Genomic DNA, 16,513 nt, shown 5'->3' with positions numbered 1-16,513 from the left:
TTCAAGCACCGACTCAAGAAGGAGCGCAATCTTATAACCCTGATCCTGTTCAAGCACCGACTCAAGAAGGAGCGCAATCTTATAACCCTGCTCCTGTTCAAGCACCGACTCAAGAAGGAGCGCAATCTTATAACCCTGATCCTGTTCAAGCACCGACTCAAGAAGGGGACTTTTTTGATGGTTCGGTCACGATGTGTGCTGCTCCTTCGCCAAGACACGTACCGATTCCGATATTTTGTGGTAGAGAGATGACGAAAGTGTCTTCAAAGCTAACCAAGACTTGAAGAATATGAGAGAATTCAAGAGACCAAAGCTTTTGTTTTTTTTAAAGAGTTTTTGTTAAGCAATTATTTTCTTCCTTTATTTGTGAATTTTGTCCAGTAATCAGTATTCACCAATGTTTACTGTACTAGAGTCACAAGTTGTAAAGGCATTCTTATTTACAATAATAATAATAAAAAAATACTAGTTTATCAGAATCATGCATGTAAACTAATAGTTTGTTTCCCAGCATAATTGTTGTTATATCTGATCTAGTAGCAAAATGTTTATTAATTTATCTTCAAATTATGTTTCAAGGATCAAATTATGCACCAATTCGTATGGAGAGTACTATAAGCAAAGAGAATTAGTCTTGTTCACAAATCAAAAACTGTTGGAGTAATCACCATGAAAGACACAACTTTGTATAACATTTTCTGGTTCTCTCCAAATATAACCAAATATGAAATACTTAGCTAGAGAAAAAGTAAAAATTATCTTTAGTCAAAACCAGAACCATTGAACTAAGATATCATATCCAAGGTCAGAAAATAAAAAAAAGCCAGCAAGTCATCAAACAAACGAATAGCCTTCCTTTAGAGAATTATAGGACGCTCCACATGATCCAAGAAGAGGCTCACAGAACGCAAGTTATCTCCAAGTCCTTCAATCTCAACTCTTCTGGCGATATCTTCCTTGGGATCGTAACTGATAACACAGAACGGGCCAACCCAATAGACTGGTGCGAATATGAATTCGCCGGAACTAACGACACCTATGCAAGAGAAGTTACCACGACAGAGATCTTTCCAAGAAGGAACCACGACAGAGATCTTTGACCATTCTTGTTTGACGACATCTCCCAAAACCCACATATTAAATTTACCAAGATCTGAGTGATTGGCTAAAGCCACCTTGCTATGGTAGTTCATCAAAACAGAACCAAAACGAACAATTTCAAGACCATCGGGTAATTTAACACGAGTAAACTCTTCCAGTCTCACATCAAAGCACACAATTAGAGACCTTTTTCCCTTACTGTTGGACCAAGCTCCGTAATAAACAAGACCGTTGCTGCATAGCCCTTTGGTTACAGGATAATGAGGAACCTTACATTTGATCATCCTCCATGTAGCTTCTTTCTTCTCCTTCTGAGCTCCTCCACCTAAAGTGAAAACTTGGTGCTCTTCGCTCACAACCTTTCGAGAAGTTTGCAATACCGTCATCCACAAGACTTTGTATTCATCGTTAACCGGATCGTATCCCAAAAATATTGAAATCCCTTTTCTCTTAGTTCTGACTTTAGGTAAAACCAAGAACTGGCCCGTGCTAGGATTCGAAACCACCACCTTATCCAAATCTTGAAAGCAGATCAATCCGCATACAGGTGGATAAACGTTGTAACTTAGTGGATAGAGCCGCGCATCAAGATTCAGAGAAAAGCTTGACACTGTAGAAGTGTAAGAAGACGGTGACGCTGCCTCCAGAGACTGAGACGGCTTGATCTGGAAGAACCGGGTGCATTCACGATCGAATGAGAAGAGAAAACGCGGACGAGATAGAGATTGTTTCTGGTACAGATCGATGAAATGTTTGCCTCGGATGATAGAAGACAAGAGCTTCGAGACGACGACGAGCTTTGGTATGGATTTAGTCGGCAACTTCAGAAGAATCTCTATGATCAGATCTTCAGATAGAGAAGAAAATGATGAGCCATCATCTCGTTTTTGTGGATCGTTCTCCTTCGTAACCCTTTCCATGGAGATTCCTCTGTTTTTTCTTTCTTCCCTTCCCGTCCTTGAAACAGATTTCTAAAACCGTTATCTACCAACGAGTTTTACTTTTATGTTGCGCAAACAATTTTATAATAATTAATTTTTATCTAAAAAATGGTCAATTTTATAATGAAGGTGGTATGAAAGACAATTTTTTCTTCCTTTTATTTGTTTCTGGTGGCCTAGTGTAACCTCAAAACCAAACGGTGAACATAAGAAGTTAAAGAACAATGTGAATAATTTCGATTGGTCGAGTTTTGAGAATACGATGTGAATGTGAACCACCAAAAGTCCAAAACCCTTGTTGGATTTTCCAGTTCCAGGGTTCTATTTTTTTACTTTATTTTTCTCCTTTTCTTTATTGGTAATTTGTATATGAACCTTTAGATGTTAAATACCCTCAGATGGGGCCTCACGGGGTAACCCAGATATGGCAACGGCTGGTGGTGTTTTACGGGATAGTTCGGGAGAGTGGTTGGGTGATTTTGCTCTTCGGATAGGGATCTGTTCGGCTCCTTTGGCTGAACTGTGGGGTGTCTACTATGGTCTTAGCATTGCGTGGGAGCAGCGAGTGACCAGGCTTGTGTTGGAGGTTGATTCGCGGGAGGTGGTTGGTTTTCTCGAGACATGGATTAGTGAGGCTCATCCTTTGTCTTTCCTAGTACGTTTGTGTCATGGCTTCATATCTAGGAACTGGTGTGTCTGTATCTTACACACGTATAGAGAAGCAAACCGCATGGCTGATGGTTTGGCAAACTATGCTTTCTCGCTGGGGTTAGGTTTTCATGCTTTTGAAGTTGTTCCAAGTTGTCTTGTTTCCTTATTGTCCGACGATGGTAATGGCGTCGCTGTTCCTAACCGTGTTTGTACTTAAGTTTTTTGTCTTAATAAAATAGGGGCCTCCCAGTGTTTTTAAACCCGGACCGGACCGGCCGGTTAGATCGGTTAACCCGCGAACCGGCTTATAGTCCGGTCCGAGTTACCCCTAAAAACCGGATTGTTAAATATCCGGATAGAACCGAAAAAACCCACTAAGGACATCTCCAACCCACCTCTATATTTGCTTTTTAACTCTATTTTAAAGTAAAACCCACTCCAACCCAACTCTATTTCTACCTCTATAATAGAGATCTCTATTTTTTCCTCTATATATTGAGGAACTCTATTTTTTCCTCTATAATAGAGTTGAACTTTTTTATTTATAAATTGGTCCTTGAACTTTTAACACTTTTATATTTATGATCAAAATAAATAAAATATATATATCAATAGTTTAATAATAATTTAAATATATATTTAAATAGTTTAATAATAATTTAAATATTTTAATAATAATTTAATTTGTATATTAATAGGATAATTGATTATAAAGTTAAATTTGACTAATTTTAATATTTTGGTTTAAAATTTTTTAAGATTTTCGTATTAAAAAATTTTAAAGGTTTTTGTATAGAAAAATATTTTTAAAATTTGAGACTATTATTTGCAAAAGAAAATTTATATAAAATCTTATTAAATATAAATAACTTAAATATTTTAGTTTTTATTCATGCCATAACATTATTTTTAATACAACAAAGACTAATTATTTAATATTCTGGTAAATTACTTCCGGATCCACCAATATCCCTAAAAATTTGTCCAATCAAATTATTTAATACAACAAAGACTAATTATTTGATATACAACAAAGACTAATTATTTAATATTCTGGTAATATTTATGAATGTTAAAAATTTAAATAATATCATAATTTTATGAAAATTTCACAAATACTAAAATAAATGGGTTAGTTTGCAACTTTTATAAGTAAAATGTATTAACAGTAAAATAAAAAAGGAATCTCTACGGAATATTCTTTTTTAGAGGAAAAAATAGAGATATCCGTTAGAGCAAAAATCACCTCTATTATAGAGTTCCTCTATTTTAGAGGTAAAAATAGAGAAAACCATTGGAAATGGTGTAAAACCCGGAAATCCGGAGTTAAACCGGTGGGTCAGGTCAATAAAAAAATATATTTTTTACACTAAAACACGGGCCTTTACAGCCCAACGAAAATCTGAATTGCTTATGTTGCTATATATATCAACTTAATAATGTAATTTACTTAGCTCTTGGTCGATGTGGGACAACTTAATATATATCAACCAAATTCTATCATACGTGGTTCCTACCTTTGTTTGTTTGGTTCATGTCATATTGTCACGTTGCTTATGTTGCTGTTTGTTTTCAGTGAAGATTTTCTATTATTTACATATACATAATACATTATGCAAGCTCTTGTTCATTTACTATTTTATGTTTTATTAAATGAAAGGTATTGTTGATATATTTTGTAAGAAAAAGATAAAAAAAAATTAAAATTATGTTCACAAATATTAAAATATACATTATTTAATTGACCCATGGTCCGACCGGTTGGACCGATTGACCCAGTGACCCGAAAGAATTCCGGTTCACTCTCCGGTCCGGTTTTAAAAACATTGGGGCCTCTCTTATCTTACCAAAAAAAAAAAATGTTAAATACTTTCATCAAATAAACCCTTTAAAAAAAAAAGTAAAATTTATTGAAAAAGAACCTTTTTACATCAAATGCAACTTATGGTTATGGTTAAGAGTTTTTGAGCTTAAACCCTTCTTTTATTCATTAGTAATTTTCATATAAACCCCACACGTTTTTGTTTACAACAAATAAACCCTTTCTCTTTTAAAAAGAAATTTCACAACAAGAACAACATACATAATCATAAATTGATAAATAAATTTTTAACCCTCTCATTATTTTCTTACAATCACTCTAATTGACATCGAAGAGTCTACAATTAAATATCTGATCGATAATAAAAGAAGTTGACGATGTTTGATTATGCTAACACATTGTTACACTGTTAGATGTTGTTTCCCAGCATAATTGTTGTTATATGTGATCTAGTAGCAAATGTTTACTTAATTTATCTTCAAATTATGCACCAATTCGTATGGAGAGTACTATAAGCAAAGAGAATTAATCTTGTTCACAAATCAAAAACTGTTGGAGTAATCACCATGAAAGACACAACTTTGTATAACATTTGCTGGTTCTCTCCAAATATAACCAAATATGAAATACTTAGCTAGAGAAAAACTAAAAACTTGAACTTTAATCAAAACCAGAACCATTGAACTAAGATACCATATCCGAGTTCAGAAAATAAAAAAATAACCAGCAAGTCATCAAACAAACGAATAGCCTTCCTTTAGAGAATTATAGGACGCTCCACATGATCCAAGTAGAGTCTCACAGAACGCAAGTTATCTCCAAGGCCTTCAATCACAACTCTTCTGGCAATATCTTCCTTGGGATCGTAACTGATAACACAAAACGGGCCACGCCAATAGACTGGTGCGAATATGAATTTGCCGGAACTAACGACACCTCTCAAAGAGAAGTGGTCTCGTCGTCCAAGTCCAACTAAATCATTCCAAGAAGGAACCACGACAGAGATCTTTGACCATTCTTGTTTGACGACATCTCCCAAAACCCACATATCAAATTTACCAAAATCTGAGTGATTGGCTAAAGCCACCTTGCTATGGTAGTTCACCAAAACAGAACGAAAACGAACAATTTCAAGACCATCGGGTAATTTAACACGAGTAAACTCTTCCCGTCACACATCAAAGCACACAATTAGAGACCTTTTTCCCTTATTGTTGGACCAAGCTCCGTAATAAACAAGACCGTTGCTGCATAGCTCTTTCACTTTGGCTACAGGACAATGCGGAACCTTACATTTGATCATCCTCCATGTAGCTTCTTTCTTCTCCTTCTGAGCTCCTCCACCTAAAGTGAAAACTTGATGGTCTTCGCTCACAACGTTTCGAGAAGTTATCAATACCGTCATGCACAAGACTTTGTATTCATCTTTAACCGGATCGTATCCCAAAAACCTTGATATCCCTGTTCTCCTAGTGTTGAGTTTTGGTAAAACAAAGAACTGGCCCGTGCTAGGGTTCGAAACCACCACCTTATCCAAATTTTGAAAGCAGATCAAGCCGCATACAGGTGGATAAACGTTGTAACTTAGTGTATCAAGATTCAGAGGAAAGCTTGATGTTGTACTAGTGTAAGAAGAAGACGGTGACGTCGACGCTGCCTCCAGAGACTGAGACGGCTTGATCTGGAAGAACTGGATGCTGTCACGGTGGAACGAGAGGAGAAAACATGGACGAGATTGAGATTGTTCCATGTAGAGATCGATGAAACTTTTGCCTCGGATGATAGAAGACCAGAGCTTCGAGACGACGACGAGCTTTGGTATGGATTTAGCCGGCAAGTTCAAAAGAATCTTTTCGATCAGATCTTGAGGAAGATAAGATGATGAGCCCTTCTCCTTCTTAACACTTTCCATGGCGATTTCTCTCCTCTGCTTTTTCTTTCTTCCCGGCCAGAATCGTTTTCTAAAACCGTTATTTATATAATACCCAACGAATCTTTTTCTTTTTGTTTTGGAATAAACAATTTCATATGATACTACTTTATAACTTACGGTAATTGGGTAATTTGGTTATCTTTTTTTTTCCTTTATTTTCTAAGAATAATTTTTTTTTTTTAACAAATAAACGAATTTTATACCAACAAATCTTATTTTATTTTGAATTTAACAAGTTAATATAAATACCTAAATTGGTCAATAGTTAAAGGCTGATATGAAAGACCAAATTTTGTTTTAAACTGGTTTATTTCTAGCCTTCGAGGAATAAATATTTTTACAAATTAATTTCTTTACTTTTTAGTCTGTTATTCATTATTTCAAAGTAATCTTTTTGGTAGTATTCATTATGCACCAATTTGATGGAAAGGCAACGTTTGTATAACAATTTATGGTTATAACCAAAATAAGAAATACTGTAATTAGTTCTAGAGAAAAACTAAAAACTCAACTATAAATCAAAGTCAGAACCATTGAACTAGATAGATCAAAGAAACCAGTAGACAAAATGGGTGATGAAATGTACCATTGAACTAGATAGATCAAAGAAACCAGTAGACAAAATGGGTGATGAAATGTACCATTGAACTAGATAGATCAAAGAAACCAGTAGACAAAATGGGTGATGAAATGTACCATTGAACTAGATAGATCAAAGAAACCAGTAGACAAAATGGGTGATGAAATGTTTCAAAGATAAAAAGGACTGTTACAGAAACCAGGTAGTCATCATCAAACATATATACAAATAGAGTTTCTTTAGAGAATTATAGGACACTCTGTATAATCCAATAAGACTATCACATATTCCAACCCATCTCTAAATCCTTCAATCTCAGCTCTTCTGGCGACGTCATTCTTGGGATCGTAACTGACAATAAAGAACCGGCCATCCGAATGTAAGGATTTTCTTGAGAATATGAGTTCGCCCGAACTAGTGATACCTCTGCAACACAAGAAGTGACACTCAAGTAACTCAACCAAATCCCTCCAAGAAGGAACCACGACAGAGGCCTTTGACCATTCTTGTTTGACGACATCATCCAAAACCCGCAGATCAAAGTTACCATTATGTGAGTAATTCAAAAAGGCCACCTTCCCCTGGTAGTTGACCAATGCAGAATCAGTGTCAAGAACTTGGACACCGTCGGGTATTTTAACAAGAGTAAACTCTTCCGATCTCACATCAAAGCGAACAACTAGTGATCCTCGTGTATCTTTATCAGTATTGGACCAAGCTCCGTAATAAATAACCCCGTTCGTCATCCATAGCCCTTTGGTTACAGGACAATGCGGAACCTTACATTTGATCATTCTCCATGTAGCTGCTTCTTTCTTCTTCTTCTGAGCTCCTCCATATAAAGTGAAAACTTGATGCTCCTCGCTCACAACCGGTTCACCTTTGTAAGAAATTTGCAATACCGTCATGCACAAGACTTTGTATTCATCTCCGATCGGATCGTATCCGAAAAATCTTGATATCCCTTCTTTTCTCCTAGTGTTGAGTTTTGGTAAAACCAAGAACTGGCCCGTGCTAGGATTCGAAACCACCATCTTATACGAATCTTGAAAGCAGATCAAGCCGCGTACATGTGGAGTAATGTAGTTACCTTCTGACAAGACCCACCGATTAAGTCTCATAGGAAAGCTTGATGGCATAGTGGTGCAAGAAGACGTTGCTGCCTCTCCCTGAGAGATTGAGTAAAAGAACAGGTTGCTGTTACGTTCGACTAAAAAGAGAGAACGCGGACGAGTTAGAGATCGTTCCAGGTAGAGATCGATGAAATGTTTGCTGCGGATGATAGAAGACCAGAGCTTCGAGACGACGATGAGCTTCGGTACGGATTTAGCCGGCAACTTCAAAAGAATCTTTTCGATCAGATCTCGAGGAAGATCAGCCATGGATGTGTTGTCGTCTCGTATCTGTGGATCGTTCTCCCTCTTAACCCTCTTCATAGCGATTCCTCTGCTTTTTCTTTCTTCCCGCTACAACCGATTTCTAAAACCGTTATATATACCCAACGAATCCTTTTCTTTTTGTTTTGGAATAACAATTTGATATGATATAACTTACGGTAATTGGGTGAGATGATATATACCCAATGGGCCTCAAAATGAAAGTCCAACATTTTTTTTTTCCATTATTTCCTAGGAATAAAACTTTTTTTTTAGAAATAAATAAGAACAGGTGACTTGCGAAGTAAAAAGGAACCAATTCATGAGCCAAATAGAACAAATACGCTATAACATCAAAAACCAGACGGTGAATCATGTGAACATATTGAATTATTGCCTTTGTAGATCCACCAAGGCAGGTTTGGTAAATTGTTTTGATCATATGATGCAATGTATCAATGGAAGTAAACACATAAATTAACCCTATATACAATCGAAAGACATTTATGATGAAGGATTTGTAAAACTATAAAATTCCAACAACGTAGCTAACTATCTACAGAATCACACAGCATAACATTAAATTCAACAACTGCCTAAACTTTGTAAGTATTGCCTTCTAGATCCGAGAAGTTATGACTTTAGGCAGTTGGATTCTAAGTGAAAAGGTTTTTTTACCAAAGAGATCAAGGAATGGAAAGTGAAAATATTTTACAAAATTCACTCTTGTTTATAAGAAGAAAAAAATTTTAAATTAACTAAAAATTCGAACAGGATTATATTTCAATGTTGAAAGTTGAAACTGTAATCAGAACGCTAATTAGTTTTAATGAATTTTCATGATCGATGGTTACTATACTATAACCAATTATTCGATAGATTCTCTAATATTAACTATTTGCTTCTTGGATTTTGAAGAGTTAAAAAACATTTTGTTTTGTGACATACTATCACACAACAGTTAAAATATCCGAAGTGTTTTTGGTTCTCTCCAAAGATAACCAAAATAAGAAATACTGTAATTAGTTCTAGAGAAAAACTAAAAACTCAACTATAAATCAAAGCCAGAACCATTGAACTAGATAGATAAAAGAAACAACTAGACAAAATGGGTGATGAAATGTTTCAAAGCTAAAAAGGAGAGGACTGTTACAGAAACCAGGTAGTCATCATCAAACACACAAATAGAGTTTCTTTAGAGAAATATAGGACACTCTGCATAATCCAATAAAACTACCCCATAATGCAAGTTATCTCCAAGTCCTTCAATCTCCAATCTTTTAGTTCTGGCGACGTCTTTCTTGGGATCATAACTGACAATAAAGAACCGGCCATCCGAATAGAAGTCTGTTGAGAATATGAATTCGCCGGAACTAATGACACCTCTGCAATACAAAAAGCATGTTCTAACTAAATCATCCCAAGAAGGAACCACGATAGAGATCTTTGACCATTCTTGTTTGACGACATCTTCCAAAACCCGCATATCAAAGTTACCATTATGTGCGTAATTCAATAAAGCCACCTTCCCCTCGTAGTTGACCAACGCAGAATCACTATCAAGAACTTGGACACCGTCGGGTAGTTTAACAAAAGTAAACTCTTCCGATCTCACGTCAAAGCAAACAACTAGAGATACTCGTTTCTCTTTCTCACTGGTGGACCAAGCTCCGTAATAAATCACCCCGTTCGTCATCCATAGCCCTCTGGTTACAGGACAATGTGGAACCTTACATTTGATCATTCTCCATGCAGCTTCCCCACCTAAAGTGAAAACTTGATGCTCCTCGCTCATAACGGGTTTAGTACCGAGAGTAACTCGTAACGCCGTCATGCACAAGACTTTGTACTCATCTCCGATCGGATCGTACCCGAAAAATCTTGATATTCGTCTTCTCTCAGTTCTGACTTTTGGTAAAACAAAGAACTGGCCCGTGCTAGGATTCGTAATCACCACCTTATCCAAATCTTGAACGCAGACCAAGCCGCGCACCGGCGGAGTAATGTAGTAACCTTCTGACAAGAGCGGCGGATCAAGTCTGACAGAGAAGCTTGATGTAGTAGTGCAAGAATACGGTGCTGCTGCCTCTGCCTCCTCCTGAGATTGAGAGATTGAGTGGAAGAACAGGATGCTGTTACGTTCGAATGAAAAGAGAGAACGCGGACGAGGTAACGATCGTTCCAGGTACTGATCGATGAAACTTTTGCTGCGGATGATAGAAGACCATAGCTTCGAGACGACGATGAGCTTTGGTACGGATTTAGCCGGCAACTTCACAAGAATCTTTTGGATCAGATCTCGAGGAAGATAAGATGATGAGCCCTTCACCCTCTTAACATTTTCCATGGCGATTCCTCCTCTGCTTTTTTCTTTCTTCCCGGCCAGAATCGATTTCTAAAACCGTTATATATAGAGACCCAACGAATCTTTTTCTTTTGGAATAACAATTTGATATGATATATACCCAATGGGCCTCAATATGAAAGTCCAACATTTTTTTTTCTAGGAATAAAACTTTTTTTTTACAAATAAACAACAGGTGGCCTGCGAAGTAAAAAGGAACCAATCATGAGCCAAACAGAACAAATACGTTATATTATAACCTCTAAAACCAAAGGGTGAATCATGTGAACATATTGAACTATTGCATTTTAATTTGTGATTATTGCCTTTGTAGATCCACCAAGGCAGGTTTGGTAAACTGATTTGATCATATGATGCAATGTATCAATGGAAGTAAACACATAAATTAACCTTATATACAATCGAAAGACATTTATGATGAAGGATTTGTAAAACTATAAAATTCCAACAACGTAGCTAGCTATCTACAGAATCACACAGGCCACAGCACAATACTAAACACATTACAAATTTCAATACTACTAATCCAACAGTTGATTATTCTTGACCGTGTAGGAATACAACTTATAATTTCTTGTGCCAACAAAAGTCATTAAGTTTCACTATCATCAAATAATAGTTCCTCCAAACTTTATTATCAATCAAATACTATTGACCAAAATTTGTGTCTCATTAAGAAAACTTCAATTCCGTTATTATAACCCTCATATTTTTCTCCTTAGCTGATAAAGATAGGTCAAGATTTCGTATTGGTACTTTAGTTGTTCAGTTGATTCCACACACGCCAACGTGATTTTGTTTTAACAAGAAGTCATACCTCAATTTTCCAAAAACACGACGTCACGTCAAGATCCATATTTGAAATGAGTATCATCAACATTCAACAGTGCAGAGCTCTAAAAGAACAGAAGCAATGGACACTTGTACTGCATAATTCTAAAAACTCTTAAACAATTCACAAATCATTTAACCCTACCACTACTTCAAAGCTTTATTATACCAAAACTTTTTTATATAAACTCAGTAAATAAACCCTTCTTTAATTCATTCGTAATTTTCATATAAACCCCAAAAGTTTTTTCTTGCAACAAATAAACCCTTTCTCGTTGATTTGTTTTTTTTTCCAGCATAATTGTTATTTGTTGTTGTCATCTGAGATATGCTGAATATTAGGAGAAAAGAGCTAATATAAAAATGTTTACTTAATCTATCTTCAGATTATGTGTCAAGGATCAAATTATGCATGGAGAGTAGTATAAAGCTTATACTATAAGCGAAGAGAATCTTGTTCACATATAGAAACCCTTTGTAGTAATCATCACATGAAAACACAACCTGGTTTTCTCCAATGTATAACCAAATAAGAAACACTTTTAGTTCTACAGAAAAAAAAAAAACTAAAAACTTGAACTTCAATCAAAACCAGAACCATTGAACTAGATACCATCCGAGATCTGAACAAAACACTTTTAGTTCTACTGCCAATATCTTTCTCGCGATCGTAAGTGACAATACAGAACGGGCTATCCGAAGAGACTGGTGAGAATATGAATTCTCCGGAACTAAGAATGGCACCTCTGCAATCTAATAAACCTCCTCTAGCTAAATGAGCCCAAGAAGGAACCACGATAGAGATCTTTGACCATTCTGGTTTACCGACATCTTCCAAAACCCACATATCACATTTACCAAAATGTAAGTGATTCAATAAAGCTATCTTCCCTTGGTAGTTGACCAATTCAGCTGATTCATCACCACCATCAATTTCGACACCGTTGGGTAATTTAACAAGAGTAAAACCTTCCGATCTCACATCAAAGCACACAATTAGGGATTCTCGTGTATCTCTGTCACGGGTTGACAAAGCTCCGTAGTAAATAACACCATTCGTCGTCGTCGTCATACATATCCCTTTGGTTACAGGACAATGCGGAACCTTACATTCGATCATCCTCCATGTAGCTTCTTCTTTCTCCTTCTTCTGAGATCCTCCTTTTAATGTGAAAACTTGATGCTCTTCGCTCACAACTTCTCCAGAATCTTGCAATACCATTACCGTCGTGCACAAGACTTTGTATTCATCTCCAACCGGATCGTATCCCAAAAACCTTGATATATCTAGTTTTCTGAGTTTTGGTAAAACCAAGAACTGGCCCGTGCTAGGATTCGAAACCACCACCTTATCCAAATATTGAAAGCAGATCAATCCGCGTACCGGTGGAGAAACGTTGTAACTTTTTGAACAGAGCCGCTTTGTATCAAGACTCAGAGGAAAGCTTGACGTTGTACAAGTGTAAGAAGAAGACGGTGACGCTGCCTCCAGAGACTGCATAGGAATTGAGTGGAAGAACCGGATGTCATCACGGTTGAATGTGATGAGAAAACACGGACGAGTTAGCGATCGTTTCAGGTAGAGATCGATGAAACTTTTGCTGCGGATGATAGAAGACCAGAGCTTCGAGACGACGATGAGCTTTGGTATGGATATAGCCGGCAAGTTCAAAAGAATCTTTTCGATAAGATCTCGAGGAAGATCAACCATGGATGTGTTGTCGTCTCGTATCTGTGGATCGTTCTCCTTCTTAACCCTCTTCATAGCAATTCCTCTGCTTTTTCTTTCTTTCTTCCCGGGGTAGAACCGATTTCTAAATCCGTTATGTATAGACCCAACGAATCCTTTTCTTTTGGAATAGCAATTTCATATGATATAATATAACTTACGGTAATTGGGTGAGATGAGATATATACCCAATGGGCCTCAAATGTGAAAGTCCAACAATTTTATTTTTTCCTTTATTTCCTTGGGATAAAACTTTTTTTTTACAAATAAACAACAACAGGTGACCTGCGAAGTAAACCAATCACGAGCCAAATAGAACAAATACGCTATAACATCAAAAACCAGACGGTGAATCATGTGAACATATTGAATTATTGCCTTTGTAGATCCACCAAGGCAGGTTTGGTAAATTGTTTTGATCATATGATGCAATGTATCAATGGAAGTAAACACATAAATTAACCCTATATATATACAATCGAAAGACATTTATGATGAAGGATTTGTAAAACTATAAAAATCCAACAACGTTGCTATCTAGAGAATCACCCAGCACAACACTAAACACGTTACAAATTTCAATACTACTAATCCAACAGTTGATTATTCTTGACCGTGTAGACAAAAAAAAACTACAATTTTTTGTGCCAACAAAAGTCATTAAAGTTTCACTATCATCAAATAATTCCTCCCAACCTTTATTATCAATCAAATACTATTGACCAAAATTTGTGTCTCATTAAGAAAACTTCAATTCCGTTATTATAGCCCCTCATATTTTTTCTTCATAGCTGATAAAGAAAGGTCAAGTTTTCGTATTGGTACTTTTAGTTGTTCAGTTGATTCCACACGCCAACGTGATTTTGTTTTAACAAGTCATACCGCAATTTTCCAAAAACACGACGTCACGTCAAGATCCATATTTGAAACGAGTATCATCAACATTCAACAGTGCAGAGCTCTAAAAAAACCAAAAGCAATGGACACTTGTACTGCATAATTCTGAAAACTCTTAAAACAATGCACCAAATCATTTTAACCCCACCACCACTAGGCACTAGTTCAAAGCTTTATTATACCAAGTAAACCAAAATGTGTAAATGGAAAAAGCGAAATTGAACCACACTACTCACAGGTTGAGCAAAATTACATATACAAAGATATTGTAACTTAGTTAACATTAATTCAATAGCATTATATAAATTCTATGGACAAAATACTGGTTTCTATTTCAAAATTTTCAGATTCGGTAGTTTGTTTAACGCTTTGACCATTTTAGTTGCGTTAGAATCAGATTCAATTCCCAACAGAATAAAATTTGATGCCAAAATAATGATGATTTGATTCTGCGTTATAATCAAAAGCCAGTTCGAATTTTGGGTTGGAATGATTCGATTTAAACGCGTTTAGAATATATTCTTCAATTTTATAGAATTTCTCAACTACTATGTATGCATTTTCTCAAAAATTTCTCAGGATTTGTGTGAATCGCTAGGCATAAGAACAAAAGATCTAAGAAGAAACATCCAATAAAAATATAAAATAAATAGAATAGATTCAATATATCATATCAAAAAACCACATCCCATAACCGTCTAGAAAAATCACAAAACCACAAATAAAACTCAGAATAATAAAGATCCTCAATACAGATATGAAGATCTAAGACATAGAAGAAAGAGCTAGGTAGAACTGAGATCTATAAGCTTCGGAATGATACACACGAATAATAATAATGATGAATGGCCTATACCGGATAATAAACTCTGTACGAAATCACCATCTTAGCAAAAAAAACTTAGATCCGAAGAGCAGAGCCGAAGACAAGAGCCGCAACTGCTGCTACTCCAGCTGAGACGAAAGATGCAGAGATCGCGCTAGATCCAGAAGTAGGACTTGGTGCTGGAGCTTCAGACTGAGCCGAAACAGCGACGACGGAGATGATCACCATCATGATAGCAACGATTGAAGCCTTAGTAGAGAACGCCATTTCAAATAGAGTATTTGTTGAAAGAGAGAGAGAGGCTAGGGTTTGTGTTGTTGCTTTGAAGTATATGATGCTTAAGCTCTTGAGGGTTTTTCTAAAAAATGTAATGTGGTGTGAGGTGTTTATAAAGGCAGAGGTCGGGGCAGGAGTTATGAAGCTGCCCGGATATTTCCAGCTGGATTTATGATAAATCAACGGTTGATATTGCATTTGTGGAATCACTGAGATTTCGACAGGTCATCTCTCTGCCGTTACGGCGCCGTTTGCGAGGATATTTGTTTTATGTTTAACGCTCGTACGAGGAGCGTGAATCTAACTCGCTTGCGTGAAAACGCGCAACGGTCTGGTGAGTTTTTGGTTGTTACGGCGCGTGGAGAAATTTGGGTGAGCTGTCTATTTTTTGGAACAGAGTAACGGCAAACGCGGTTCCGTCAAGGAAACGGCCAAGATGCGCAGACTTGTGTTGGAAGAGCAGTGTAGGGACCAAAGTTTTATTTTTATTTGCTGGCACATGGTTCGTGTAACGGCTAAAATTGTGTCTAAAGAGTTTTTTTTTGGTAACGTCGACAAGTGTTTGATTTTTTTAAGGGAATTTTTTGGTGAACAATTATGTTTGGTGAACAACAACTCATCTTTTTCTTTTCTTTATTTTTTTTCCTTTTGGGAATCATAGAAAATTAATGTGATTTTGAAAAGATTAGACAAATAGGAAATTTTGAGATGATATAGGAGAATAGTATTAAATAATTTGTTTATTTTAATTATCATGATGATTTGTCCAAATGGTTTTGTTTTTCCAATAACTTATTAATTGCATTTAAATCATATAGATGTGGTTTTATTTATTTTTTGTTAAAAATGTGAGACAACCTGGTTGAATGGGTGGGATTTTCTCCTCTAGTTAATAGAAAAAGTCAGATTGAAGAATATAAATGAAATTAATTTCTTGAGACCTAGAAAAAAGATGATAATATTTTCTCATTGTTTATTTTTTCAAAACGAAAAAGGGAAAATTGTTGGATTTTGTGGAATTTCTTTGTATCATAGAGAACATATTCCAATAAATGAAATTTGAAGCCTTCTTTTTCCTCCTCAAATGAAACCTTTTCACATACTTTAATGTACTACTATTTGCCAAAAAGGAATAACTTTATTCACATTTTTTCTTTTCTTTTAACTTTATTCACATTTTTAAAG

The 16,513-nt window shown here is 36.0% G+C and overlaps 5 protein-coding genes across 5 annotated transcripts; all 5 read right to left on the bottom strand.

Moving 5' to 3' along the window:
• LOC104772215 (F-box/kelch-repeat protein At3g04660-like) lies at positions 858–2,021 on the bottom strand. The gene has a single exon (XM_010496850.1). It carries the CDS (start codon positions 2,019–2,021, stop codon positions 858–860), a length of 1,164 nt encoding a protein of 387 aa, XP_010495152.1.
• LOC104772213 (F-box/kelch-repeat protein At3g04660-like) lies at positions 5,273–6,427 on the bottom strand. The gene is made up of 2 exons (XM_010496849.1): positions 5,715–6,427; positions 5,273–5,606 (listed from the first exon to the last, which is right to left on the bottom strand). The coding sequence occupies exons 1-2, from the start codon at positions 6,425–6,427 to the stop codon at positions 5,273–5,275; spliced, it is 1,047 nt and encodes a 348-aa protein (XP_010495151.1).
• Positions 7,250–9,327, bottom strand: LOC109125223 (putative F-box protein At3g10790). The gene is made up of 2 exons (XM_019242158.1): positions 8,583–9,327; positions 7,250–8,494 (listed from the first exon to the last, which is right to left on the bottom strand). The coding sequence occupies exons 1-2, from the start codon at positions 8,844–8,846 to the stop codon at positions 7,268–7,270; spliced, it is 1,491 nt and encodes a 496-aa protein (XP_019097703.1). The 5' UTR covers positions 8,847–9,327; the 3' UTR covers positions 7,250–7,267.
• LOC109131144 (F-box/kelch-repeat protein At3g04660-like) lies at positions 9,600–10,751 on the bottom strand. Its single transcript, XM_019241772.1, has one exon. It carries the CDS (start codon positions 10,749–10,751, stop codon positions 9,600–9,602), a length of 1,152 nt encoding a protein of 383 aa, XP_019097317.1.
• Positions 12,007–15,433, bottom strand: LOC104769409 (putative F-box protein At3g10790). The gene is made up of 2 exons (XM_010493617.2): positions 13,491–15,433; positions 12,007–13,414 (listed from the first exon to the last, which is right to left on the bottom strand). The coding sequence occupies exon 2, from the start codon at positions 13,363–13,365 to the stop codon at positions 12,088–12,090; it is 1,278 nt and encodes a 425-aa protein (XP_010491919.1). The 5' UTR covers positions 13,366–13,414; positions 13,491–15,433; the 3' UTR covers positions 12,007–12,087.

This window comes from Camelina sativa, chromosome 20, assembly GCF_000633955.1.
Source record: "Camelina sativa cultivar DH55 chromosome 20, Cs, whole genome shotgun sequence".
In the NCBI taxonomy this organism is placed as follows: domain Eukaryota; kingdom Viridiplantae; phylum Streptophyta; class Magnoliopsida; order Brassicales; family Brassicaceae; genus Camelina; species Camelina sativa.
This window is presented reverse-complemented; position numbering and strand designations above follow the sequence as displayed.